The 26,794-nt window shown below is 39.6% G+C and overlaps 1 protein-coding gene across 7 annotated transcripts in view; it reads left to right on the top strand.

The window, feature by feature from the left end:
- Positions 1–26,794, top strand: part of LOC122563226 (leucine-rich repeat-containing G-protein coupled receptor 6) — a 255,999-nt gene that overhangs the window by 168,559 nt on the left and 60,646 nt on the right. Inside the window, exon 1 of one of the 7 annotated variants that reach the window (XM_043716822.1) lies at positions 12,838–12,869. The exons of the other annotated variants lie outside the window; for them this stretch is intronic. Coding sequence (XP_043572757.1) covers positions 12,853–12,869 — 17 coding nt within the window. The 5' untranslated portion in view covers positions 12,838–12,852. Of the gene's footprint in view, positions 1–12,837; positions 12,870–26,794 lie in introns of those variants that run through there. 7 annotated transcript variants of the gene reach the window in all.

Genomic DNA, 26,794 nt, shown 5'->3' with positions numbered 1-26,794 from the left:
AGCCCATAACTCTCAGTAAAATCTATTTGATTTAAATTGTTTCAAATATTGTTTGAAATTGTTGTAGAGCTGTAGATGAACTGATTGCTCTGTTAACAATTTGGACGCACACCTTGTAGAAAATCAAATTGTAAACATGCTGTTGTCAGATATGTCGACTTATTGCCATATAATATTGTGATGTTATGGATCTGATTCAGGAGGTCCTTGAGTTACCATTTTTTCAGGAGATATAGATTGTTATCAATGAATAATGAAGACTGAGTGTAGGTGACAGTGTGTAATACAATTTTGTTCATGAAAATAATAAAAGAAGTAGTAAATCAGAATGCACATGCATTATTAATTGTTCTGTTCAGATGCTTCAAACAGCTATTGAACCACATGACTGCTGTAAATGATAAGCGTTTTGTTATTCCAGTTTGGTGCGCAGTATAGTGGCTCAGCTTCAAATTCAAAAAGTGCATGTCCACAAACCTGATATGGATCATGTCATAGAGAATCTTAAGAGGTTTTTTGGAAAGACAGAGCAGTCACAGGCATGCAAAAGCTTGGCAATACGAGCTGAACTTGACCAATTTTTGAAGCTAGAAGACAATCTCTAAGACGTTTGACTCTGCAGGTCAGGCAAGAATATTACTGTCTGAAGTTTCCTTGCAGGACATATTTGAGTTTTGTCTCCAGCTCCGTAAAAAGGCAATCAACCTCATAGAGTCACAGAGTCATAGAGATGTACAGCATGGAGACATACCCTTCGGTCCAACCTGTCCACTCCAACCAGATATCCCAACCCAATCTAGTCCCACCTGCCAGCACCCGGCCCATATCCCTTCAAACCCTTCCTATTCATATACCCATTGAAAGGCCTCTTAAATGTTGCAATTGTACCAGCCTCCAACACATCCTCTGGCAGCTCATTCCAGACACGTACCACCCTCTGCGTGAAAAAGTTGCCCCTTAGGTCTCTTTTATATCTTTCCCCTCTCACCCTAAACCTATGCCCTCTAGTTCTGGACTCCCCGATCACAGGGAAATGACTTTGTCTATTTATCCTATCCATGCCCCTCATAATTTTGTAAACCTCTATAAGGTCACCCCTCAGCCTCCAACGCTCCTGGGAGAACAGCCCCAGCCTGTTCAGCCTCTCCCTGTAGCTCAGATCCTCCAACCCTGGCAACATCCTTGTAAATCTTTTCTGAACCCTTTCAAATTTCGCAACATCTTTCTGATAGGAAGGAGACCAGAATTGCACGCAATATTCCAACATTGGCCTAACCAATGTCCTGTACAGCAGCAACATGACCTCCCAACGCCTGTACTCAATACTCTGACCAATAAAGGAAAGCATACCAAACGCCTCCTTCCCTATCCTATCTACCTGCGACTCCTCTTTCAAGGAACTATGAACCTGTACTCCAAGGTCTCTTTGTTCAGCAACACTCCCTAGGACCTTACCATTAAGTGTATAAGTCCTGCTAAGATTTGCTTTCCCAAAATGCAGTACTTGCATTTATCTGAATTAAACTCCATCTGCCACTTCTCAGCCCATTGGCCCATCTGGTCCAGATTCTGTTGTAATCTGAGGTAACCCTCTTTGCTGTCCACTACACCTCCAATGTTGGTGTCATCTGCAAATTTACTAGCTGTACCTCTTATGCTCACGTCCAAATCATTTATGAAAATGACAATGACAAAAAGTAGAGGACCCAGCATCGATCCTTGTGGCACTCCACTGGTCACAGGCCTCCAGTATGAAAAACAACCCTCCACCACCATCTGCTGTCTTCTACCTTGAGCCAGTTCTGTATCCAAATGGCTAGTTCTCCCTTTATTCCATGAGATCTAACCTTGCTCATCAGTCTCCCATAGGGAACCTTGTCGAACGCCTTACTGAAGTCCATATAGATCACATCTACTGCTCTGCCTTCATCAATCTTCTTTGTTACTTCTTCAAAAAAGTCAATCAAGTTTGTGAGACATGATTTCCCATGCACAAAGCCATGTTGACTATCCCTAATCAGTCCTTGCCTTTCCAAATACATGTACATCCTGTCCCTCAGGATTCCCTCCAACAACTTGCTCACTGCTGAGTTCAGGCTCACCGGTCTATAATTCCCAGGCTTGTCTTTACCACCCTTCTTAAACAGTGCCAACCTCCAGTCTTCCAGCAGCTCACCTGTGACTATCGATGATTCAACTATCTCAGCAAGAGGCCCAGCAATCACTTCTCTTGCTTCCCATAGAGTTCTCGGGTACACCTGATCAGGTCCTGGGGATTTATCCACCTTTAACCGTTTCAAGACATCCAGCACTTCCTCCTCTGTAATCTGGACATTTTGCAAGATGTCACTATCTATTTCCCTACAGTCTATATCTTCCATATCCTTTTCCACAGTAAATACTGATGCAAAATATTCATTTAGTATCTCCCCCATTTTCTGTGGCTCCACACAAAGGTCATCTTGCTGATCTTTGAGGGGCCCTATTCTCTCCCTAGTTAACCTATAGGTGAACAGGTCTTTGTGAGGATTAGGCAGCAACAATTAAGCTGGGTACAAGATGTTGGACAAAAATATTGAGAGCATCAGCCAGCCTTATACATCAAGATTCCTCATGTAGACATTACCTCTAAACTGAAGCCAAATTTTTGTGATTCAGCCTAATCAGGAAGTTTCGATTAGATTACTTACAGTGTGGAAACAGGCCCTTCGGCCCAACAAGTCCACACCGACCCGCTGAAGCACAGATCCATTCCCCTACATTTACCCCTTCACCTAACACTACGGGTAATATAGCATGGCCAATTCACCTAACTTGCACATTTTTTGGATTGTGGGAGGAAACTGGAGCACCCGGAGGAAACCCACGCAGACACGGGGAGAATGTGCAAACTCCACACAGACAGTCGCCTGAGGTGGGAATTGAACCATATGCCACCGTGCCACCCATTGTACTTGGAGCTGCTAAAAGAAACTTTTTATGTCTATATCAGAATCACACACCCACATATACATCTCCATAGTTGATGTTGACCACAGTTGGCTGGCTGAAACAACATACCTCGTACTGGTGAAATCAGTGTATGGGGGATATGATTTTCAACCTTTCAATAACAAAGGAGGTAATGACATTACAGTAATGAGTTACATGTTGTTTTTGCTGTTCATGTTACAAGCACTCAGACCTGTAATTCCGAAATGACCAGTATGTTTTACTGGACAATTGAATAGTGCAGCAAGATTAGGCTTATCTAAATTGATGTTCAAATGTGTACAAGTTCAGGTATATTTTAAATCTGAAAATCAAAATTGTAACCAGAATAAAAGACAACCATTAGTTCGGAAAACATGATGCACTTTGTCCAGTAGTTTTCTGCTGTTTATTCATCATGTTGTGGTGCTGCTAAGGCTTCAGAGTTGTCTACCAGCACACAGCCCTGCCATTATGCTTATATGGATAGTGAGCCGCCAAGACAGCCACTTTGGAGGGTATATGTGGTAACATTGCCAAGAACATCTGACAAGTGTGGCCTGGGAACGAACTTCTAATCAGAATGATGAGGTGCCCGCTCAGGAAAATTTAGCTCATGTAAACAAGTTAAGCGAAAAAACCCTTCACTGATGCTTTGAGCACAATTCACACCTTTGCGCTCAAGGGAAAGAAAGTTGAGAGGGAAGCAATACTGGAGCCTGGAATAAAACCACTTTATCCATTCACTACAGCATGATTTCTTGTAATGGTCTTCAATGGCTGAAGACTTCAAAAATTCATGGGTGACTATTTTGAAACAAAGTTTGACTACTACTCTGTAGTGTTCAATATTACATATGATGTTCCAGAAATCTCAAAATCGAACATGAACTAGCAGTTGATTCCAAAACTGGCAGCACAAAGGTTATTTTTCCAATTACTTCTCTTTCTTTCATCTCTAGTTACTTAGAATAGTGAAGAGTTTCCTTCACATCAGCCTGGGCATCACTAGATTGTTTGGCTATGCTATGGGGAGATGTTTTGCATATGAACCGATAATGCTCATAACAAATGTAAAAATAAAAATGTCACACAACAGCGGGTAATGGTCCAACAGGTTTATTTGGAAGCACTAGCTTTTGGAGTGCTGCTCCAAAGTTCTGAAGGAGCAGCACTCTGAAAGCTATTGTTTCCAAATAAAGCTGTTGGACTATAAGCTGTTGTGTGATTTTTAACTTTGTCCACCACAACAAATGCAAAGTAAACAGTCTTCTTCAAATTTGGAAAGGTTTTTAGACCATTAAAGCATTTTACATCTTATGTCAGCTACCCCACTTGATAGCCAAAGCTGGGACTGCATCCAGTTCCATATGGCAAGAGTTAACGGAAGTGAAGGAAATGCTAAATGCAGAGAAGGGCAAGTGACTCCTGGGGGACCAGAATGCGTGAGAGAGGAAGAACCTCCTTTTCTTGCCAATAACCCAAGGACTGAGGCCTGATTGGCTTTAAACTCAGCTGTGACCGACTCACAACGCAGGCAAAACTGGCACTCCTGAAATTGCCACACCAAGGTGGGTAGTATTGTGGTTGCAAGTGGGGGTGAGTAGTGTCATCATGTGGGAGCAAAATTAGCAATGGCAGGAAAAGAGTGAGCACTATTGAGAGACGACATGAGCAGTGTCATGGGTGTGAGAAGGAAGTGAACCAGCATTGAGACTGAAGGGTTTGCCAGGCTAGGACCTCAAATTAAAACCACTTTGAGGCTCTATTTAACAACAATGTAATTCACTGAACTGAATTAAGGCCTCAAGGGAGGGGTTTTAGTAAGGTTGTGAAGTGAAAGGGAGTGGACCCTCATTGGAATTGTGTTGTAGCAGTAGGCCTCCCAACTCACCCAGCACCAATTCCAAGGTGCAGCTACAAACTGTGAGTCGTGACCCTCAGTGGGATTGCTCACTGAAATTTGTGGTCCCAATTAAGTTCCACATGGTGATAGCTATATATGGAGCTCCAGATGTTAACAGCAGTGTGGCCCTTTTAAATTATCAGAGAATAAATTAATAATGGTTGTGGCCTAACTCCTTAATCCTGGAGACCTCAATCCTGGTTTGAAAAATTAGAATTGAATCTTACTATTCAGATTAAACACCTCCTTGCCTCGCACCTCTTCACCCCCTCCCACACCTTCAAAGAGATCTGCACTTGTCCCAGTATATACGCACAACCTCCTCCCAGATTCTGCCTCCCTTTCACAGGGCTGCTTTCCACCCCTTCCAGGGTTCCTCCTGCTTAATGCCACACTCCCTAGCCCACTTCCCCCAAGACCCAATTCTCACCCCCTCCCCAAACAACTCAGCTCTTACAGGTCTGGAATCTCAGTTACTTTCAGGCATGAAGATGACACTTACACTGGGAAAACGTTTGGGAAGATTTGCCCAAACACTCCAGTGTGGAAAATTGAGGCTAGAGTTTTTAATATGGACAGCAAAGTGCCCTCCCACTCAGTTATTGAATTGAAGATTCAGGCCATTGTTCAAGCAGAAAAAGCAAGATACATTTATTCTATAGTTATATCTGACATAGAAGTACAGGATAGTGATGGTGAATGAAATGAGAAGTATTTCATCTCATCGATAGTTTAGCTTACATATTTCACATGTAGGACTAAATAATGTTGGACTTGACTACACGTTGCTAATCTTAAATAGTTAACAATATACGTACATAATAATCTAACTGTTCCTATTGACCTCAACTCCCATGAGGCTGTAAGAGAGAATTAGGTCATGTGTCATTGCAGCACTTTCTACAATGATATATACAGTGTCTCATTTGCATAACACACAATCAGACCAAACCTCATGCTACAATAACTAACCCAGCAGAGTGTATACTCTGTTTACATTGAGGTGTAAATGATTCATTCCTGTATCTAAATCCCAAGTTGGAAGTCTCAGCTCTCTGTAGGCTAAAACAGACATTGATTTAAAGAGATTACACTCCATTGATTTTTATGTAACTCTCCTGACTGATAGGTGTTTTAAAATGTTATTTTGATGACTTGCCAAAATTAACTGAAACTGTTAGAATTGAAGCCAGTGTAATCACAATCCATAACTAAACTCAAGGTTAGACAATTGCACCATAAAACTCAAAGGTTGAATTTCTTTAATGTAAATCGTGTCTTCTCTGAGAACTTAAGTGACTTTGTCAAATTACTTCATGCATTTTAAAATCAACTTTATTTCTTGATGCAAACACATCACATGCATTGAAATCTACAAGGAGTCAATCATTTGACACAGGTCATTTATGATTTGAAGAATTAATTAGATGCACAGAAATATATTTTTTTATTAAAATGAGAATAAAGCTGCATGCTGATTTTCAAAGAGGAGTTAAACTCGAATAGGTAACACATTTTGGATTGGATTATGATTTTCCAATATGTTACCAATTCTTGAAGTGAATATTCTTTTTTTTAATCATTTCTATCATACACAGACATTTTATTTGAAGAGGGTCTTGTGAATAACTGCATAAATACCTTCCCTGAAAATATCATTGCTTTAGGACATAAGAGAATATTAAATGCTCACATTCTCTTATGTCCTAAAGCATTAAATAGACTGACACTGTACAACACTGAAGACTTTGAAGGATTTTAGATATATAAAGTGGCAAAAAAAAGGTTGGTGCTCAGTTCTGTATGTTCACCTGGAAACCTTTGATCTGTTTTAAAATAATGTTTAAGCCTGTTCACGGAAACACATAAATTAATATCAAAGGTGGATGAAAGGAAACTTTTAGACTACTTATTGCCTAAAGAGATGGTAAAAATTTAACTAAACTCCCAAGGGCTTCATTTGGAACTGCTTACTCAAGCTTATTGCCTTTGATCATGTGTTGAGATTTCACAATTCATAATTATCAACCTGTGGAGACTGAGCATCTGTGCTTGTATTAAATCCTTCTTCTGGGTAAATTACTTGGCAATTATTCGTGTGGTTTTTACCTTCAGTGCTATAGTGTAGAGAATTTCCTGTACTAACTTCAAATGTGTTCCATTGGCTATAAGATACTTCGGGACATTATGAGGTCATGAGTGGTGCTATGTAAATGGAGGTTTATTCTTTTGTTACCGTTACTCCAATTTCAGCATTGTTTCATACTCACATAATTGAGATAAATGATCAGAATTGCCGATTAATAACTACTGTTTCTAACTTATCTTTTCCCTTCAAGTTTTCTCGATGGGTAATCACCAAACAAAAAATATTTGTTTGCCTTTTCTACCATGAACTGTTCTAGCTCTCCTAGTTTAGTGTTGGTGAGCTCATGGATTGAACTCGTTCTGATCTCCCATGTGCCAAGAGTCATTACTGATCCAACTCGTCACCTTTAAGCACTCCTTTAACATGGTTGACCATTACATTTCATTTATTGCCTCACATCCATGGTGCCACTGACTTGGAGAGTCTGTTCTTAACTTTCCTAGCATTGTAACATTATACTAAGGCACCCTCTATGATTGTTCCTCATGTATCTTCATAGTTACCTCATGTGTAGTTCAGGAATTGATGCCATTTCTCATCCTACGCATTATAAACATGTTATACCTTTGTCCATGAGCTGGTCATTTCTATAGTCTGGTGTTCTCTCATCAGCTCTCAGGATGTCGACAGCACAATGGCTCAGACATTAGTGCTGCTAGCACACAATGCCAGGGACCCTGATTTGATTCCACCCTTGGGCCATTGTGGATGTCTGTGTGGAATTTGCACATTCTCCCTATGTCTCTGTGGGTTTCTTCCAGGTCGTCGTGTTTCCTCTCACAGTCCAAGGTGTGCAGGTATTCTGAATTGACCATGCTAAATTGCCCAAAGTGTCCAAGGATGTGTGCAGGTTTGGTGGATTAGCAGGACTACAAGGATAGAGTTGAGGGTGGGTCTGGATGGGATGTTCTTTGGAGGAGTCAGTGTGGACTTGATGGACTGAATAGCTTGCTTCCACACTATAGGGATACTGTGACAAAACTAATGACATTCAGTTCAGTTCTCTGCAGTACCTAAGGCCCCAACTTTCCTGGCTACTTATTGAAACCAACCCAGCATGTTATCTTAATTGTCTCTGAATGTAACTTCATATAAACCCTACTATTAGGGCACCCTTGCAATTGCAGAACAATACCTGTTAATTCACTGAAATCAGTATCTATTGTCAAAGTCTTTATGCAGGTTTTCGGCATCTTCAGTGTTGATTTTTTTAGCTACTTTCCTAGATAATTTTTATGCCTTTAGAAGTCCAAAACTATGCTTTCTCTGATACAAACTCTTGAACAACTATTACTCTACAGGTAACTCCAGTGCTTCCCAGCAGATTGACTGCAAGTTGCTTGTCCTTGATAAATGTCCCTACATGGCCGTGTGGAATCATGTCTGTTTCACCTACTGTAATCAGTCTTAGTGCAAATCATTCTTCCCCCTGATTGCACTCTTGCTATTTCCTATCCCCTGTATTTCATTCTTTTATCCATGACATGCTCTCAAGGTCACATTATCCTTCGAACTCTCTTCTACCATTCCAAAATTTTCTAAGAAGTGTTTAGTTTGATCATGCCTCTCCTCATAAATTCAACACAAGGATTTTTAATGCAGTGAGTTGTAAAATGCACTGCATGAAAGGGTGATGGAATCAAATTCAGTGGTAACTTTCACTTTCCTGCTCTTCATAATCTTGCATTTGTCCACAAAAACAGTTCTCTCTCCTTTCGTTCTCTAACTTTAACCTGTAATAGGTTTTCCAATGATACCAAGTCTTGTGGCTCATCCCTAACACTCCTCAAGAATTGAAATACTTTCCATTGTATTTTCCATTTCTAGATGACTAAAAATGGTCGTCTTAATCATAAAAGTTATCTGAATTCTCCAACTTTTATCTCTCAGTGTAATGTTCTTTTATTTGAGGAGAACAGGATGGTAGTGGTTGTTGCTGGGTTGTTTCTCAATAATCAGAAAACCCGGTGAATAGGAATGTATCCACTTTTCATTTTGCTCCATTGTAGTATGTGACTAAGCTAACTTTCTTTCCAAAGCATTGGTACCAAGCATCACATGAGAGGATCCAGATAACTTTGATGGCTGAATACAAATGACTAAAAAGGGATGAAATTGGAAAAGAAGGTCTAGGAATTTAAGGAGACTGTGGCAATTATATGAGGTAGGTCCTGTGGTCCATTTGAACTTAAAAAAAAGTGAGGATAATTTTTGTCGCTTCATCTTCCAATGGAACTGTACCTCATGCCAGGATACCATCAGTGGTAAGTGTCAGCCTTTCAGTACTTTGTTCATTGGCAATTCTTAGGAACAAAGAGATCTTGGTATACAAGTCTTTAGATCCCTGAAGGTGTCAGCACAGTAAGACAGGGAGGTGAAGAAGTCATATGGGATGCTTGCTTTCATTAGCCATGGGCTAGAATATAGGAGCAAGAAAGTCCTATTACAGCTGTAAGACATTGGTTAGGCCACATATGGACTCCTGCGTGCAGCTCGAGTCATCACACCACCTGAAGGGTGTGATTGCACTGGATAGGAGATTCACCAGGATGTTGCCTGGGATGAAAAGTTTTAGTTACGAGGAGAAACTGGATGGACTAGGTTTGTTTTCCTTGGAGCAGAGGAGGCTGAGGGGGATCTGATTGATCCTAGTTATGAAAGGTGTGGACAAAGTAGATAATGGGAATCTTCACCTTGACACATGTGTCTAAGATCAGAGGACATAAGTTTAAGGAGAGGAGTAAATGGTTTAGAGAACATCAGAGAAAAATGAACTCACCCAGAATGGAACATGCTACCTGAGAAGATAATTGGGACTCTCGCAACATTTAATAAGCATCTTGATGAGCAGTTAAAATGACAGGAAATAGTAGACTATGGACCAAGGACAGGTAAATGGTATAGTTTGGTGTTTGTTGGTCAGCATAGATGTGGTGGACCGAAGGCCTGTTTCCAAGAAGTATGACAGTATGTCTTTGTATTTTGGGAACCTTTAGACAAAGAGGCAGAACACTAATTGCTTTTGCATAATTCATAGTTATTTCACTTAAGAGTTATTAGTTCACCTCAAGATGTAATAGTAACTTTTTGATAATTGAATGAGAGTTTTACATAGATCAACAAGATACCCGGGATGGCTGGAGGTGACCAGCATGTAACTGATACCTTCTCCAAACATCTCTTCATCATTGGCCAATCCATGCTACAGAGTATGGCATGCATTTTCAGAAAGTCAGTATGCAGTATCTGCATCACCCACCATGATGTTGGTTACTGTCTCAATGGAAGAGCCCACGTGTTCAATGCCCTCAGTCTAAAAGGTTCCTGTCTCAGTTTATGACTCTTCATTATTTCAGGAAAATCTGAATTGTGGGAACATAACTGTTGCTTAGATGGAGTCTCTCTTCCTGTCAATCCTTTGGGCCTGCACTTACACCCAGCTGTCCATGGCTGTGCTTGTCCTTCATCCTCCAACTGTGCTGCTCACACCTGCTTCTGGCTCTCTCACCTCCACCTGCTCACAAACAATTTGCTCACCACACTCATGCCACCCAATTCAACTCCATGTGATGTGAATGAATCTGCATGATGTGACCGTGCATTCTTTGATGTGTCTGCTGGCAACTCTTGGCCTGGCACAAGCACAGGACTCTGTCCTTCCCTCGTCACATCTGAATCTATGGTAGATACAAGGAATGATCCAGATAATGAGACTTGAAGAGTCAAAAACCCTGTGGGGTTGAGGCTTCCAACACGCAACTGAGTATCTGACATGAAGAATCAGATGAAGTGAACTTCACCTCCTCCATTTCAATATCTATTCATCCTTTATACCTCTCTTTGCTTTCCCCAATTTGCTCTTGGTAACCATCTTGATGATCTTCATTGCACCCTCTTCAGTGGCAGTCACAATGCCTACAGTTTGCACCTCAATGTGCCACCATTTCTTCTGCATGGTCAGTGAGCTGTTGTCCTATAACTATTAGCTCATTGATCAGAAACTACAAATGTCAGATCTGGCAGGTTTGAGATGTGATAGAGATGCACTTGATCATGAGGGATCTTGATAAAATCGATGGGGAGAAACTTTTCTCATTGATAGAAGGACCAGGAATCAGAGGGTACAGATTTAAGGCAACTGAAAAAGAAGCAATGGCATTCCAAGGTAAACATTTTCAAGCAGCGAGTGGTGAGGTCTGGAATGTATTACCTGAGAGTATGGCAGAAGCATGGTCAATTGAAGTTTTCAAAAGGGAATTGGATCATCATCCTAAAAGGAAATATTTCCAGTGCCATGGTGAAAAATATAAGTGTGAACAAGGTGAACTGCTCCTTCAGAGAGTCAGCAGAAATGCAGTGGCCTGAATTTAAGGTATAGGGGAGATGTCAGGGGTGGGTTCTTTACCCAGAGAGTGGTGGGGGCATGGAATGCGCTGCCCGTGGGAGTGGTAGAGTCGGAATCATTGGCGACCTTTAAGCGGCATTTGGATAGGTACATGGATGGGTACTTAATCTAGGTTAGAATTTCGGCACAACATCGTGGGCCGAAGGGCCTGTTCTGTGCTGTATTGTTCTATGTTCTATGTTCTATGAATAACTCCCTTCCATGCTGTTACTATTCAAAATATATAGAATCACAGAATGTTAATCTCAATAATTTGTAGTTGATACAAACCATGATTTACTCACTACCAAGTAAAGTTATAATTCTTACTGCAGTCCAGACAAACTGGTAGTTGGATGATTCTAATAAAAACATTAAAATATTAAGAGTTATGTGCTATATCACATAAAAGAGTTTATTAATTACCTTTACTCATGTAGTTTATAATGTACTAGCATGACAGTTTGCTTTAAACCATATTACAAAGCTATTACAATTGATCTGTGTAACTCCTGCCACAAGTGTACTGATGGATAGGTGTTAGAAGAATGCCTTCCTGTTTTTACAGGTTAAAGTAACAGATGGGCTGTTCATCAATGTTCGAGACAACTACAATCTATCAAACCAGCCAGATCCAGTTTGAAGACTGCAACCAATTTGTTGAGAGCAACTTGACATTTTTGTGGGCGAAGACAAATGCGCCCCTTGTCATGTCATTGGACAGTGACTTTGATCTCACAAAGTGGCGATGCATGAAAACATGGACACATTCACCAATTCTGACCCACTGCTCCCTGTAGTTCTCAATGGAAACTGACGCTGACTGAAAGGCAGCAAGTGCCTGCCTTTGGGCAATGGGATGAGGTCAAAGATTAAGATTCGTACTTCTGGTTTCTCCTAGCACAGAGCAAATGCTTCTGGAAAACTGATTTATGTACCTTTAAACTATTTTGTTGATAGTATACTTTTTTTTCAAAGTAGCCCACATCTTCATTCTTAACACAAAATCCATTTTATATGATAAATAAGCATGCCAAGATGTTTCATATTTCTTTGTCAACGGCTTCTGTATCTTGTTTCCAGGGTCATTCAAACCCATCCCATAAATTTGCTATTTGATGTTGCTTTGTTAAATGTTGAAGTTGGAAGTGTTTGAGCCTAAGTGCTACTATCAGTATCAGAGTGTCAGCAGTTTATAGACATGAAGGAGCTTTCACTTAAGAAGTTTACAAATTCATTTGCACTGAAGGTTATTTTTATTTTCCCATGTTTCTCCTGGTACTGATGATATCTGCTAGGAGAAAGTGAGGTCTGCAGATGCTGGAGATCAAAGTTGAAACTTTATTGCTGGAACAGCACAGCAGGTCAGGCAGCATCCAGGGAACAGGAGATTCGACGTTTCGGGCACAGGCCCTTCTTCAGGATATCTGCTACCTCAACTGCATGTTCACTTTTCATGTGTGAGTTCAGACAGCAAAAGAAAGCAGTTAATTTGACTCTGCAGAGCAACTGGGGTTGGGTTTTCAAAGTGGGATTGGCAAGTGACACCAGGATGAATTTCCCTTCCCAACCTCATGTCTGACCCAAGTTGCTCTCAGATAGTAATTTCTTTTTTTTTATTATTACTTACAGTGTGGAAACAGGCCCTTCGGCCCAACAAGTCCACAAATGGCAATAGCTGATTGGGCAAGTGGTGACATCGACACACAATTAGAGGCATGTTGCACCTCCAGGGGGCAGGAACTGTTGCCTAATGTCAGCAGTAAAAGCAGGCAGCAGCCATGTTGATTACTGCCACTAGGTTGCTGAGGTGTTCAGGCAGTTTGTCAAAGAGCAAGTGGATAAAGATGGTCAAAAAGTGGCCATTGATGCCAAAGAAGTTACAAGGCTTGACCAGTAGTGGTTGAACCCTCAAATTTGACAGAGTACCACACATGAATATAAATATCCTTTTGCACTACAATGACCCCAAAAGCTTTACATCCACCACTGTTCAGCTCCCTCCAGAATTAAAACTGACAATTCCACTGTGCTCTAGAAAGGACCCTTAACAATTTATTTCAGGAACTTAAGGAACTCTTGATTGTCAGTGAGCAAATTTTCATTTTCCCTTACTCATATAGGCACTTTGAAAATTTCAATCCAATCCAACATCTCAAATGTCATTCTCACCCAGCATTCATACCAGCCAAGGTTGCTGGATAGTTACTAAGGAACTGAAGCTCTTGCTGTTTTCTTCCCCTTCTCTAAAATGGGAAATTTGATATCAAAGTCAATGCTCCTCGTCATAGCCAAGATCAGCTATCTCACCTTAATTAGGGATTGGTTGGGAGCCCTCTCGTTTTAAATGGTTTATAAGATCCATCCCATACTTTTCTGACATTGTACATCCAACTACTGGAGAATCTCTACAGAAACTTTTATAAATTATTTCTTATTATTTCTAAGAATGCAAGCAATTTGATTAAAGTGTGGGGGAGAATCATTCTCAACTGATAATCTTAGTTGCTTTCAACCTGTTAAGTGATAATAAAACAAAGAACAAAGAAAATTCACAGCCCAGGAACAGGCCCTTCAGCCCTCCAAGCCTGAGCCAATCCAAATGTACTGTCTAAATCCTGTCGGTCAAGTCCTAAGCATCTGTATCCCTCTGCTCCTCACCTACTCATGCATCTGTCCAGACGCATCTTAAATGACTCTACCGTGTCTGCCTCTACCACCACTGCTGGCAACGCGTTCTAAATGCCCACCACCCTCTGTGTGAAGTACTTACCGCGTGTATCCCCCTTAAACTTTCTACCTTTCACTTTGAAAGCATGACCTCTCGTTATGGAATCCTTCACCCTGGGAAAAAGCTTGTCTCTATCCACCCTGTCTGTACTCTTCATGATTTTGTAAACCTCAATCAGGTCCCCCCTCAATCTACTAATTTTCTAGTGAAAATAAACCTAACCTACTCAACCTCTCTTCATAGCTAGCACCTTCCATACCAGGCAACATCCTCATAAACCTTCTCTGCACCCTGTCCCAAGCGTCCAATCCTTTTGGTTATGTGGCCACCAGAACTGTACACAATATTCTAAATGTGGCCAAACCAATGTCTTGTACAAGTTTAACATGACTTGCCAGCCCTTATACTCAATACCCCGTCTGATGAAGGCAAGCATCACTTCTTGACCACTCTGTCCACCTGTGCAGCAACCTTCAGGGTACAGTGGACCTGCACACCCAGATCCCTCTGCCCATCAACTTTTCCCAAGGCTCTTCCATTCATTGTATAATTCGCTTTAGAATTAGACTTGCCTAAATGCATCACCTCACAGTTTTCTGGATTGAAAGCCATCTGCCACTTTTCCGCCCAACTCTCCAGTCTATCAATATCCTCCTGTATTCTCTGACAGTCTCTTATGCTTTCTGCCACTCCACTAATCTTTGTGTCATCTGCAAACTTGCTGATCATACCAACAGGGCCATCTTCCAGATCATTTATGTATATTACAAACAACAGTAGCCTAAAGTCCATGTATATGACATCAACAGCTCTTCCTTCATCTAAAAACTTGGTCACTTCCTCAAAGAACTCTATCAAATTGGTAAGGCATGATCTCCTCCGCACTATGTTGCCCATCATCAATAAGCTCATTCCTTTCCAAATATAAATAGATCCTATCTCTCAGTACTCTCTCCAGCAACTGCCCCACCACTGACATCAGGCTCACTGGTCTGTAGTTACCCGGAATATCCCTACTACTTTTCTTGTACAGGGGGACAATATGAGCAACCTTCCAGTCCTCTGGCACTTCACCTGTATTTAAGGATGCCACAAAGATATCTGTCAGGGCCCCAGCTATTTCATCTCTCGCTTCCCTCAGCAACCTGGGATAGGTCCCATTTGGTCCTGGGGATTTGTCCACCTTAATAACTTCTAGCATACCCAACACATCTTCCCTACTTATGCCAACGTGATCCAGACTAATCAAACTTCTATCTCTACTCTCAACATTCATCATGTTCCTCTCCTCAATGAACACTGATGCAAAGTAATCATTCAGAATCTCACCCATTCTCTCAGGTTCGGCACACAGCCTTCCTTCATTATCTTTTAGTGGACCAATCCTTTCTTTAGTTACCCGCTTGCTTTTTATATAAGAATAAAATGCTTTGGGATTTTCCTTAATTCTGCTCGCTAAAGCTATTTCATGACCCCTTTTAGCCCGCTTGATTCCTTGTTTAAGACTTGTCCTACTCTTCCGATATTCCCCCATGGCCTGTTCTGTTCTTAGCTGCCAGACCTTATGCACACTTCCCTTTTCTTCTTGGCTAGTCATACAATTTTTCCTGTCATCCACGGTTCACAAATCTTGCCCTTCTTATCCTTTGCCTTCGATGGGACAGGCCTATCCTGCACTGTTGTTAACCTATCTTTGAAAGCCTCCCACATCTCAAATGTGGACTTCCCTTCAAATAGCTGTGTCCAATTCACATTTCCCAGCTCCTGCCTAATTTTGATATAATTGGCCTTGGCCCAATTTAGTAATTCAATGTTTTGCCAACTTCAAATGGCTTCTCACCCTTTGCTTGTCTGACCCCCCCCACTGAAGTCAAATTGATTTTAAAAGCAAACAAGTGGTTTCTCCTTCTGCCTTTAATGCAAAGGTATAACCAAATCAATAAAGACCCGGTATTCACTTCTTTGCCTTTTGTGAATACGTTTGTCTGAGCAAAGTTTTATGTACAACATTTCACCCATTTGTGGGTCCAATATTGGCACTTCCATGGTTTTCCAATAAAAAAAGAAAATGCTTGCAAGAGTATCAAAAAATGAAAAAGTGTCTAACAAACCTAAAATACAGATATACTGATGAGTTTCTGGATTAGAAAATGTATATTGCACATTCTTCAATTGCCATGCTGCTTACTGGCTTGTTTTTATGGTGGGTGTCGCAATTACTATCACAATTTAAGTCGTAATTAAATGTATGGTATTCCGTATTACTGTGCAGGTGGGTGATCTGTCAGTCATAATTATTTAAAATGAGTGAATATTAACCCAAAAGAAAATATACTCGTGCTGCTTTGTTGGCCAGGTAAGTTTACAGTGGTAAGAAAATTACTTCAGGTAAATTAAGAAATCTGAAAATAAAATAAGAGCTAGTCTTAACGTCTTCAGTGGTAAGAAATACACTATTGAAAGAAATAGAATTGCTTAATGTGTGTATAAGGAATCATACCAAAAAAAGTCCTTGGTATTCACCTAGTTATTGGACAAGCGATGGCCTAGTGGTATTATTGCTGGACCGTTAATCTGGGGAACTAAGTTCAAATCCTGCCATTGAAGATGGTGAGATTTGAATTCAGTATGGAATCTAGAAGTAAGGGTCTAGTGATGACTACAATCAATTGTCAGCAAAACCTGTCTGTAGGCGTGGCACGGTGGCTCAGTGGTTAGCACTGATGCCTCACAGCGCCAGGGACCTGAGTTCAGTTCCTGCCTCGGGCAACTGTCTGTGTGGAGTTTGCACATTCTCCCTGCATCTGCGTGGGTTTCCTCCGGGTGCTCCAGTGTCCTCCCACAGTCCAAAGATGTGAATTGGCCATGTTAAATTGCCCATAGTGTTAGGTGCATTAGTCAGAGATAAATGTAGGGGAATGGGTCTGGGTGGGTTGCTCTTCAGAGGGTCGGTGTGGACTTATTAGGCCGAAGGGCCTGTTTCCACACTGTAGGGAATCTAATCTTATCATTCACTAATGTCCTTTAGGGAAGGAAACTGCCATCCTCACCTGGCTGGCCTACATGTGACTCTAGATCACAACAATTTGGTTGACTCTTAAGTGCCTCTAGGATTGGTATAAATGCTGGCCTAGCCTGTGAAGTCCTCATCCTGTGAACGAATAAAGGATAAAAGAAATTTATTCTCAGTAAATTTCTTGAACTTTACCAGTACTTAAAAATTAGGAAAAAGGGTTGCACTGCTGCTACTGACAATGAAGGAGGCTTTGTCCTTCACTTTTCAGAGGATTTTCATACAGCACAGGATTATTTGATTGTCTTAAAAAAACTTAGTCTTCATAATATGAAGTTGGTGATGGTGAGCAAACCATACAACTAACTAACCATACAACAAACTAACCATACAACAGGAGAGTTTCTTAAAAGTTTCAGAAATGCATTGACAGGGTATCAGTCAGAGCAGACAAAATTGGCATGCTTTGGAAGAAAATGACAAATTGGACTTTTCCGCGAAAGAAGAAAGGATAACACTCGATTTTAAAATATCAAGTAACAAGCTAATGCTCTTATTGTGTACTTCTGGGGCTGGTTTTGTTTTCACCAATGCTGAGTTATAATAGCTTAATTAGAATTGGTATATTCTAAAAGTGCTTTCACTTCAAAGTAAATTTTGTTTTCAACAAAAAACATAATTGTCACGGGATGCCATCAAGACTGACAAGTGTATAGAAGAAGCCAAATCAGGAAAAACAAAGTGTTAGGTTTAGCTAGACTATAAAATATTGAGCAAGCAATTTTGCTATTTGTTTTGGTGTAAGTGTGAAAAAGGCATTGAATTTGTGTTGGGCTAATAACAAATAAATACTTTAAAAATGTGCCTTTAACATGCAATTTTGTTCTGATTTGATATATACCATAATTTTATCTTCACTGAAGGCACAAACAAGCACCTGTAATTGAACATTTGAGCATTTGTCAGAAACAATTTAGACACAGCAATATGTATATGTAGGATAAAAGCAAATTACTGCGGATGCTGGAATCTGAAACCAAAGAGAAAATGCTGGAAAATCTCAGCAGGTCTAGCAGCATCTGTAAGGAGAGCAAAGAGCTGACATTTCGAGCCTTTGACAAAGGGTCAGTTAGACTCGAAACATCAGCTCCTTGCTCTCATTATAAATGCTGCCAGACCTGCTGAGATTTTCCAGCATTTTCTCTTTTGGGATGTATAGATTAGATTACTAACAGTGTGGAAACAGGCCCTTCGGCCCAACAAGTCCACACTGACCCGCCGAAGCGTAACCCACCCAGAACCATTCCCCTACATTTACCCCTTCACCTAACACTACGGGTAATTTAGCACAGCCAATTCACCTAACCTGCACATTTTTGGATTATGGGAGGAAACTGGAGCACCCGGAGGAAACCCACGCAGACATGGGGAGAATGTGCAAACTCCACACAGAGAGTCACCTGAGGCGGGAATTGAACCCAGGTCTCTGGCACTGTGAGGCAGCAGTGCTAACCACTGTGCCACCATGCCGCCTTTTATGTAGGCTCAATTTGCCCACTTCTAATGAAGCTTTGTGATGTTCACTGACACACAGTGGCATGTTCCAACAAAGTTCAGGGACTGATAGTGCACAGTTTTCTGGACACAACATAGGAGGTCCTGGTACAGGAGGTCCAAAGACAGAATGATGTCTTTACCTGTGTTGGGAATGGATTCCACCTTGCCCTCCTGGCTACCTCTTTTGCAAAATGGATATAGTTCATGTCCCATCCTTTCTGATGATCCAAGGGACCCCTAGCAGGACAGCTAACTGAGCAAATTACAAATGGTATAAAATTGAAAGAAGAGATTATGCAATGCTGCAAAGATTGCTAGTAGCTAAGGGAATTGGGAAGATTTTACAAACCAACAAATCCTGACTAAAAATAATGATGAGGAAATTAGAGTATGAGAGAAAAGTAGCATAAAATATAAAAAGAGATGGTGAAAGATTCTGCAAGTGTGTTAAAAGGGAAAAAAGAGTAACTAAAGTGAGTGTTGATCCCTAAGAAGGTGAAGTTGCAAAATTAATAATAGCAAACAAGGAAGTGGCAGAAACTTGAACATACTTTATATCAGTCTTCACATTGGAAGACATAAACATAATTTTTAGGCTGGTACTAAAGCAGGGTAAATAAGGGAAAAAGTAACAAAACATTCACCATCAAACAGCACAAGGAAAACTAAAGGGACTCAAAGCTCAAAAGTCCCTTGAACCAAATGGCTTACATTGTAGGGTATTAAAACAAATGGCTGCAAAGATGGTAGATTCATTGGTTGCAATTTTCCAAAATTGCTGAGATACTGGAAAGGTCCCAGGAGATTGTAAACCTGCAAATATCATACCACTATTAAAAAAATTGGGGAGACAGAAAGTAAGAATCTATAGGCCAGTAACTTCAGCACCTGCCTTTCGAAATATATTACAATCCAAGGCATTGGAAACAGGGCATTTAGAAAATCATACCATGATTAGGCAAAGTGCATGTGGTTTGGTGAAAATGAAAACATGTTTGACAAATTTATTAGGGTTCTTTGAGAATGTAATAAGGAAGGTAAATAAAGGAGAACCAGTTGAAGTAGTGTATTTGGATTTCCAAAAAAGCATTCACTAAGGTATCACATGAAAGGTCACTATGTATTTAAGAACTTGTAATGTTGAGAGTGATTTATTAGATTAATTACCCGTTGGATTATTTTCAATGGAGGTAGGATAAATGGGTCATTTTATGTTGGCAAACTGTAGCTAGTAGAGTGGCGTGAGGATCAGTGCTGCAACCTCAATTATTTATAGCTCTTATTAATTACTTGGATGAAGAGACTCACTGCATTACAGCCAAATCTCAGAATACTACAAAAATAGAGAAGAGAAAAAGTTGCGAGGAGGATACAAAAAGTCTGAGTGGGCAGAAGTTTGGCAGATGGAGTACAGTGGGAAAATGAAAACTTGACCAATTTGGCAAGAAGGATTTTAAAAAGCAGTGTTTTATTTCAATAGAGATAATTTGTAGAATTCTGTATTAAGAAATGTTCTGGGTGATCTTATTCATGAATTCCAAAGTATTTGCATGCAGATAGTAATTGGAAAGGAAAATAGAATTTTGCCCTTTATCGAAAGGGGAGAGGGTGGAATAAATAAAGGAAGTCATACTTGTGAAGGGCATTAATGAGGCTGCACCTGGAGTACTGTGTATTGTTCTGGTCTTCTTACTGAAGGGAGACAAACTTGCATTGAAACAGTTCAGAGAAGGTTTAACAGGCTAATACATGTAGGGAATAGATTGCTTTAGGATGAAACGCTGAGCAGATTGTGTCTGTACTGTTTGAAGTTTGGAAGAATCAGAGGGGCTCTTATTGAAACACAAAATTCTGTGGGAATTGATAGTGTAAATGTCAAGAGGATGATTTCCTCTTTCAGGAGTCTATAACTCAAGGACATAATTTAGCAAAAGTGGGGCAGGATGAAGATCCTCTTCCTGTCAGAGGATCATTAGGAGAAAGTGAGGACTGCAGATCAGAGTCGAGAGTGTGGTGCTGAAAAAGCACAGCCACTCAGGCAGTCCTAGAAATTCTCTTACACAGACCAACAAAGATGGGATCATGAAATATCTTCAAGGTTGAGAGATAGATTTTTGTGGAACAAGAAAAATAAGGATTTTGGGAAGCAAGGAAGAAAGTAGAACTAAGAGAATAATCAGATCCCCCATGATTACTAAATGATCGAGGAGGCTTGATTGACCAATTATTATTTCCATTTCTTAAGATCTTATGCTAATGCACATGAACTCTCCTTTTCTATTGGTAACTCCTATTAGGTATCCAATTAGGTGGAATAGCATGTCACTTGCTCTATTTAGTTGAACTTCTCAGGAGAATTTTAGAACAAAGATTGATCAAGTGTCCCTGAAGCCTTGACAAACACTTATAGGAAATTTCCTGATGTTTCAAAATTCCTGCAGCAGATGAGCAGTGAAAAGTTTGTACTTAATAGCATCCAAAATCCTCTGCAATAGCAGCCTTACCATAAATCAGTGATATTATGGGAAAGCATCAGATCAAGCATGAACCACTAAAATGTTATGCCACCTCCTGAATGAATACAGAGAGATGGCTTAGGAAACAATCAATCCCTCAGTGTTGTTCTGAGGTGGCTGTTTATTGTGGAAATTCAACTCTTCTACCCAGAGGGCACCCTGTGTAAACTTCAAAATTCCCACATTTCAATTTGTTCATGTGGGAGACTGTTTCATGCCTAATGTATCCAGAGAAATACACATTTATTTAGATTCTAATTGCAAGTAGATTGTACGGGTTAAAAATAGGGAGATCCATAGTTTGCAGTCCTGTTAAAGAACTTCTTACTCTTTTCATAGTAAGGCATATGGAGGCGGGTAAAATATGCAGAATGGTGTAGACTTGAAGATATCAGTAAAGTACTTTCATTGCACTTTTTCCTGCAACTTAGACTAAACTAGGCATCTTTCCAGCTTCTTTCATTTTACTGATCTAGCCATTAGGAGCTATGGAGTAGATTGGATTTTAATGAACCTTAAAACCAACATTAAAAGGTTATTTTGCACCTTTGAATACAATAACTGGAAGTCTAATGTTATGTTAGCATTTCTAAGTGATTTAAAATTTGGCACAGACTGTACAAAACTTCTGTAATACAATATGGATCTTCAGAGAGAATATCATCAAGTATGTATAAAAGTATAAACTTTGATAAACGTGAATTTGTTTTCAACTTTCTTTTTATGTTCATCATTGAACCATTAAGATTCAAGCAGCTGTAATTATTTTTAAAATATAGTTTGTGAAATATGCTCACCTTCTACTATTTCTAACAAGTCTTTACTAATCTTTCTTTGAAGATTTGTAATAGAGCAATAAAATTTGCATAAATTTATTGCAATTTTGTCATAAATAGAAATGTTTCTAATTAATATAGTTGCATTCTTCTTTGTGCTAACTGTCTCATCTTCTTTATAGTTTTTCAAAATAGACTTTGCTGAGTTTGTTACCTCATTGCAAATCTTGATCTGAATTGCTTTGAGTGGTAGTGTAAAGGTGAGGAAGCTAGATTGAAGAAACCATTGAACCTGGTTAATCACTTGTGACACTTACTAACCATTAACTTTAGTCATTAACTAAACTTTCCAATACTTTAGATCAGGATTCTGTCATTTATATTTAAAAAATGAAAGAACGGTGGATGCTGAAAATCTGAAACAAAAACAGAAATTGCTGGAAAATCTCAGCAGACCTGGCAGCATCAGTGAGGAGAAATCCGAGGTAGTTTCAAGTCTCACTGAACATTAAAATTTACAAGTTTCATACCTTTTAAAATATATTATTTTCTATTCTTACAGCCAAAGTGAATAGCCTCATGCTTATGTTATACTGCATCTGCCATGTTGTTCCTCTTACGTAACCTGTCTATATCATCCATTGCTTGAATTTTCATCCGGCTGCTATGCTTTACTGTCTTGTTGTCAAAGACATTGATGTAGGTTATAAATAGCTAATGCCCCAATACTGATCCTTTCAGCATTCCGCTAGATACATCCTGTCAACTTGAAAATGCTCTATTTATTTCTCTCAACTGCTTTTTGTCCATTATCCAACCTATCTATACTAATGTATTTCCTTACATGTTTTGTGTGTCTGTTTACTGCAATACATTTCAGACCATTTACCCAATTAACTTTGGCTTTCCTTGCATATGTAGGTAATGACCTTTTTTAAGTGTAATATAACTGGGGAGGTGATGTACCAGTGGTGTTGTTGCTGCACTGTTAATCCTGAGACCCAGATAATGTTCTGGGGATGGAGTTTGAATCCTGCCAATTAAATTGAATTCAATTTTTAAAAATCTTGAATTAAGAGTCTAAGATGACCATTAATCCATGGCTGATATTGGAAAAACCTATCTGGCTCACTAACATCTTTTAGGAAAGGAAGCTGCCATCCTCAAATGGTCTGGCCTACATGTGAGTCCAGAACCACAGCAATATGGTTGACTCTTACCTGTCCTCTGGGCAATTAGGGATGGGCAATAAATGCTGGCTTAGCCAGTGACACTGTCCTTCTGGGAATGAATAAAAATAGGGTTATCCAAGTTAATAAATAAAGCAAATAACTGTGGATGTTGGAAATTTAAATCAAAAGCAGAATTTGCTGTGGACACTCCGGTTTAGCAGCATCTGTGGAGGAAAAGCAGAGTTTACATTTTGTTAGGGTCAGTGGACTTGAAGCAGTAATCCAAATTAAGTTGGTTGTAAAAGTTTCATAGTAGCAAATTTAATATAATTGAGAATTGCAAATGTTTAGCAAATGTCAAGGCAGTGATAGAAATCTGTTATGTCAGTGCTATTCTGAAATATAGATCCAACCCAATGATGCACACACAAGGAAGTTTAAAGCATGGTGGTGTATGTCTGCACTTGTTTAACTTTTATACCACATGGAGCCATTTACCAATACCTGAAGCAAAAAGACTGCTGAGATTTTGAGGGTCCTGCTGCAATACAGTCAATAGCTTCTTCCATGCCATCCAATTGATGAGTATCAAGCTGAATATCATCAGCAAGTCAGATTTACGGGAAGAGTCATGAATATGGAGGCTGCATTTGAACTAACATCAAGCTAAAATAGTAATCAGCAGGGGTTGCTAATTTGCTCATTCAAAGGACCTAACACATAAATAAAGGAGGGTAGTTTGGACAATAATGATAGATTCCTTTCAAAATATCACTAGCTATATAGTTAAGATTCACGAATTAAGAAAACTACTTACTGCATTTTGTTCTTTGTTAATGGCAGATACAATAAACTAGATTCAAGCCCACTGAATCAAAATGGCAGCAAGGTGTTTCTTACTTGAATTCTGAATTGATTATACAAAAGATTTTTGTTTTCACGTATCGATACATGAACTGAACACAAGATTTCCAAAGTAATTACTGATGCTGTCCTCATAGAATCCCTGCAGTTTGGAAACAAGTCCACACAGACCCTTCAAAGGGTATCGCACCAAAATCCATTCCCCAACATTTACCCCCTGACTAATGCACCTAACCAACACATTCCTGAACACTGGGCAATTTAGCATGGCCAATCCACCCTAACCTGCACATCTTTGGACTGTGGGAGGAAACTGGAGCACCCAAAGGAAACCCACGCAGACACAGGGAGAATGTGTAAACTCCACACAGTCACCTGAGGCTGGAATCAAACCCAGGTCTCTGGCGTTGTGAGGCAGCAATACTAATCAATAAGCCACCATGCCACCCTCTCTGTCCTACTTTTACTCTAGTAAACGCATATGGATCACCTTTCAAACTGTTATTTTTGAGAAACTGTCAGTCTTTGAAACCCAGTTTGTTAATTACTTTATCATGCCAACATTCATCTTCTTAACTGCTAAATTATTAACATGAAGCATGAATTAGATATTTGCAACAAAGGATAACTATTTTGATGAAGAGGTTTGTTTATTGCAAGTTTCAAAGGATTCAACCTTCATGATTGAAAGCTGATGGTCAAGTAATGATTGCCAAACTGAAATGCATGTGGATGGAGGCCATAATGTCTGGATTGGAGTGTGACATTGGGAGCTAGGCATGCCCATGAGGGATTTGTAAACTAAAGAAAAGCTTTGAATTTAGAATGTTGGAAACCACTAGCTAATGACTTTTTAATATGAGTGGGATGTAATGTTTGGGATACGAGCGCATATGAGCAACCAATTTTGTATTGGAAGAAATTGGGGAGGTGGCAGATAAGAACATTTGCAAAGGGAGCAAAGTCATTTATGGTTTCAAAAATAGCATAAACTAGCTTTGAAGAGCTGGTTGTGTTTGAAATCAGTGATTAGTAGAATGCAAAAGTATATAAATTAAGTTGAAGTTGAACAGTCCACAGAAACAGTGCACCTTCAGGTGATTGTTCTGACAGGGCATCTGATGAGCATGATGAAGCAAACATAGCTTTTGAAAGCCAAATGGTAATGTTTTGTAATTTTACCAATGTTTTTCATGAATAATGTGCTGGTTTTATCCTAACCAAATTTACAAACCAATCAGAATATTGATATCTGAAGTTCTCACCATCAGTTTAGTGATCAAGCTGAATCTACCTTGCTGAGAATGTAATCCGTAGACACGCTTGTTTACAGCTGTTTGGGGTGGGTGCTCCTGGAAGTAATCTGCTAACTGTTTAGTCGCTCTTGTTAGGCTATGTGTTGTCCCACTGCTGCCAACCCACAGTGCACAGGTCTCACTAACTAATAGCAACTTAACAGGCCTGCCAAAGTCCTGTGCCATTGCACCTGGTCAGTCCAAAATGTTTAATTATTATCCAGGTTCATTCTTTTAAAATATTTCCTGTGGATATCCAGGTCAAGTTGAGATTGATGAATTGCTTGTTAACTTACAGGTTGAAAAAGAGATCCAAAAATGGAAGGTGATGGTTTCCTTTCTCTTTTTTAAAAACAAGCATTTTTGCAAAGTACAAGGTTTGAGGAAGGCCAGTTAGCTAGAAGGCAGGGTGTGGATTTGATCAGAGCCAACCACCATTCCAGCTGAATTAGACTTGGGGCCTGCCTCCTCATCCTAATTTTCATTAAAAGATAGCATTTTGCCATAGTTCAATGAATAATCACTAAGGGTCTGCCTTTGGGCAAAAGACTGAAGAAGGGAGAGACAATATTTGTTGAGAAGCATTTAGAATGCAAAGGTGATTATTTATTATATTTCCTAATTCTTACATCCATGCTCATTTTTCTGTTGAGTTGCGTCTTCATCTTTCAAACTTGTGTTGTTGTCATCAGTCTTTCAACCTCACATGTTGTTCATTGGTTAAGAGTCAAGCAGAAGCAGATCAGAGCTGGAGAGGTAAGGAAAGTCATTGAGAAACTATTGAAACTACTTATTAGGACAATCAACCCTAAATGACTACTCAGAAGAACTTGTCAATAAAAAGAAAGGAAAGAAGACCAATTGATTCACTTAGGAAAAGACTTCCTGAAGAAAATCTTTGCAAAATTTCTAATTCTTAAAATAATTGCAAGGATAAAAATATAGTTTCAAAAGGGATTTTTTGACAAACAAAGACATGATTACATCAAACGAAAGTGGCATTTTATTTTGTGATCACACCTTCAACAAAAGTTTAGCTTTCATCTCGTGTATTTTAACTTGAAACTGTACTTTTGTATCTAAAGACAGATCATGTGATCTGTGTGTAATTTTCCAGTTCCATATAGTGTAGCCCAAAGGGTAGAATGTTAATGTTCAGCATCGAACAATATCAGTGTCATGTTTTCCTCACTTTTAAGTTGAAGATTTTTTTCTCTCTCTTAGAGGGTCATTAGAGTGTGCAATTGTCTTTCCCAGAAGGTCATAGAGTTTTACATCATGGAAAGAGACCCTTCAGCTATCTTATCCTGCTGGTCATTAAATAACCTTCTATTCTAATCCAATTTCTCATCTAAAAATCTAGATCTTAAAACAGCAAAGGGGAGGCCTTAAAATTTATTCATGGTTGAGTGAGACAGTTTTGTTATGGATAAAGGCTGCAGACAGGACTAAAAGCCTGAC

This window comes from Chiloscyllium plagiosum, chromosome 26 (assembly GCF_004010195.1).
Source record: "Chiloscyllium plagiosum isolate BGI_BamShark_2017 chromosome 26, ASM401019v2, whole genome shotgun sequence".
NCBI classification, from domain to species: domain Eukaryota; kingdom Metazoa; phylum Chordata; class Chondrichthyes; order Orectolobiformes; family Hemiscylliidae; genus Chiloscyllium; species Chiloscyllium plagiosum.
This window is presented reverse-complemented; position numbering and strand designations above follow the sequence as displayed.